Genomic DNA, 3,315 nt, shown 5'->3' with positions numbered 1-3,315 from the left:
GGAAAGCTTATTTTGTGCATCATAGGACTGTCGACAGTTGAATGCAAAATATGAAGTCATCAGCGAACCTTTAATAAATCTCAAAATACTTGAAAAGAAATATATCATTCATCTAAATTACTCATTTAGAGAAAAGGGTGGATATGAAGCGACCATTTACGGCTGATAATGATGACGAGAAAAAAAAAGAAGCGCACGCATTTAGTCATAAGATAAAAGCAAAATCAAATGAACATCTCTGCACATTGCGTGGTCACCGGCTGGTCATACTCTTTACATATAGGTTTGTACTTAATCGAAACTAGATTTTGATTTGTTTCAATTAATGCAGAATTGACAATAAATTAAAAAAGAGACCCTATTTGACATATACCAAGACCCTCTAAACGGGACTAAATCCATTATATATACATAGACTCTTACATACAATGTCTCACTCTGCAATATACTCTTATATATCCACAAGGAAAACAGGTCACAGATAGTCATTAAACTAGATGATGCTAGGTCACTTAACAAGCAACGTCTGGCCAGTCTCTCGCTGGAGGAAGACCTCGCCTCTCTCGAGGGCCAGTCTCTCCTTGACAATGGAAGAATTGGTTAGTCAGAAATGTTCCTTTTTTCACATCTCTGCCGTATTTAGTTTGGTTTCCTTCTCGCACCTTTTCTCTCACGCGTTTGGAACGTTTTAATTGACGTGGGCCAAGCGAGAGAGTTTTATCTCTTTTTATTATTGTCATCAACAGGTCTGGACTTGTGCGTTTTGTGTTTCTGTTTTGCGCGGCTCAATGCCAAGACGCCGTCCAGGCTCGAGCGTGGGTCCCCAAAAAAGCCTCTAAACTGATCAAACTCTTTTTCTCATCATTATCTCGCGGATCTTGACACCTGCTGGGACCCAGACCATCACTGTGACACAAGGGAGATGCAGTTCCTTTTCCGCCACCTCAACCCTTTCATTCCTTACGCTAAAGCTCCTTCTTAACTTTCCCGGAGCCCTTAAAAGGTGTTGTCGTCCGGGCGCTTGCGGCAGTTGCGGCACACGAGGATGATGACGGCGACGGCCACCACCGTCCCGCCGGCGGCCCCGAGGCCCAGGGCGACGTAGTTGAACTTGGAGCCGGTGCGAGCGAAGCAGATTTCTGGGGCCTCGTCGTGCTGGGCCGCGGCGGAGGCGTTGCCGGGGCAGTTGCGGACGCCGTTGCACACCAGGTCGTTATTGATGCAGGCGGCCTGGCCGGGGCACACGAACTCGCAGTCCCCCGAAGCTATCAGTTTGGAGGTCATGACGGTGCCGTCGCTGTTCTTGGGCAGCTCGAAGAGCTCCGTCCACGTGAGCTTGAAGTTGGAGTGTCCCGGGGCCGAGGACTTGAAGTGGATGTTGATGGCGCCTTCGATCAGGTCGCGCGCCTTCAGGATGTTGGTCTTGGCGTCCTCCCCAGTATCGCTCTTCTCGCAGATGGTGAACTCGGGCCGGTCGCGCCCGGGGAGGAACACCTCGATCACCTCGAGCGAGCAGTCGTTGAGGGAGAAGTCCAGCTGGTCGACGTACAGCCACACGTCCCTCTCCTGCTTGACCCGCAGCTCCCAGATGCAGTGGACGTCCTCGCCGTAGCCGCCGTATACGTAGGGCTCGTACTTCGGGTACATGATGTTGCCCTCGGTGGCGGCGGGGATGACGGTGGGGCCGCAGATGGGGCTGTGGATGAACTTGTAGGTGCCCTCGAAGATCGGGTCCTCGAATTTGAAGTAGTTTGTCGTGGCGTGGCGGTGGTCGATGTGCATCTCGAGGGTGAGCGAGGGTCCGTTCGACACGATGCTCGGCGGGAGGCGGTTTCCCGTGACCCAGTTGTCGCAGATGCAGACGTTGGTGCCGTTGCGGAAGGGATCGATGATCTTCAGCTTGTCCACCTTGTCGTTGAGGCAGTCCATGCAGGCGTCCTCGTTATGCTTGAAGTTGGTCGAGTTGATGGTGAGGAGGATCCGGCGGTACTGGTAGCGCGGGGCCTTGAACTGGTAGCGGCACATCAAGTCCTCGTCCGTCTTATAGAGGAGCGTGTTCAGAGGGGACCCGAACTTTCCTTCGGGGCGCACGTAGGACTCGAAGAGCTCGTCGCACAGGGTGTCCTCGACCGGCTTGCCGTAGTGGGTGTTGTTGAAGAAGTCGTACTGAGCCCAGTAGTAGAGCGAGGACCCGTCGTAGCTCCCGGTGCGGCTCTCGAACTTGACAAACATGGCGCTGCCGGTCGAGATGAAGTCGTGCTTCTCCAGAGGCCGTGAGAAAGTGTCGCAGAACATCTTCATGATGCGGGCGTCGTCCTCGCGGTCCGAATCGTAGATGATGAGCGTCTCGCCGCAGTCGCCGTCGTACGGGCGGATGGGCGCCTCGATGGGCCGCACGCGGAACGACGGGAAGTACATGCGGACCACCTCGTCGGAACGGCCGCGGATCAGGTACGAGCAGGACGTCCCCGGCGGGTACCAGTGGGCCAGCGACAGGAAGATGGACTCCTGGCCGCGCTCCACCGTGTCGCTGGAGAAGACCCAGTCGCAGGTGCCGTTCCGCGACCCGCTGGACTCGACGTGGCCCGGCCAGTTGCCCACGTTGAAGTGGAAGCCCGTGTTGAGGAAGGGGCCGGCTGGCGAGGACACGAACTCCACCATGATGTCCTGGCCCGAGCCGATGATGGAGTGCGGGAAGCGCCCCATCCCGCAGAAGGTGCCGATGAGGGCCGCGTCCTCGTTCTTGCCGTCGTAGATGCGGATGAAGTCGTAGTGGCAGTTGGTCGAGATGGGGCTCATGGGGCACATCATGGGGTTCTCGCAGCGCTGGCCGTCCACGTTGAACTCCTCGTTCTCGATGTACAGCTTGATGAACGGCAGGCGGGTGTTGAGGTAGTACTTGCAGTGCAGGTTGCGCGGGTACACGCTCGGGTACCCTGGCGACTGCACGAAGCACGACTGGAGCTTGCAGTCGGTGAACACGCGCTCGCAGTACGTACCGGGGATCACCTCACCGCGCCGGTACGGGTACAGCACCGGGTTGGGTCCGAACCGGCCGTAAACCTGCCGGAAAAAATGGACGGTTACAAAAATATCGTGGGATCGGTGATTTGTTATGAGTGCGTGGTCTGGAGAGAAAATAGGTGTAATGAAGCTGAAATAGGGAGGTATAGTCATATATCGAAGTTAGATGTATGATATTCAAGGAATGTGATGGATAGAATAATAATCATCGCCTATCGATATATATAAAGAGACAGCTGTTTCGTCTGTACAATTAAAATCAATATACACATGAGGCGAAAACACGCAACT

The 3,315-nt window shown here is 54.4% G+C and overlaps 1 protein-coding gene across 1 annotated transcript in view; it reads right to left on the bottom strand.

Annotated features, from left to right (window-relative positions):
• Positions 1-56: 56 nt before the first annotated feature.
• Positions 57-3,315, bottom strand: part of LOC119594736 (cubilin-like) — a gene marked incomplete at its 5' end in the record, with an annotated part of 27,224 nt that continues 23,965 nt past the window's right edge. Inside the window, 1 exon segment of the mRNA XM_037943822.1 lies at positions 57-3,063. Within this exon segment, the coding sequence (XP_037799750.1) occupies positions 997-3,063 (2,067 nt within the window).

The sequence above is a fragment of the Penaeus monodon genome, chromosome 34 (assembly GCF_015228065.2).
Source record: "Penaeus monodon isolate SGIC_2016 chromosome 34, NSTDA_Pmon_1, whole genome shotgun sequence".
Classification (NCBI taxonomy): Eukaryota; Metazoa; Arthropoda; class Malacostraca; order Decapoda; family Penaeidae; genus Penaeus; species Penaeus monodon.
This window is presented reverse-complemented; position numbering and strand designations above follow the sequence as displayed.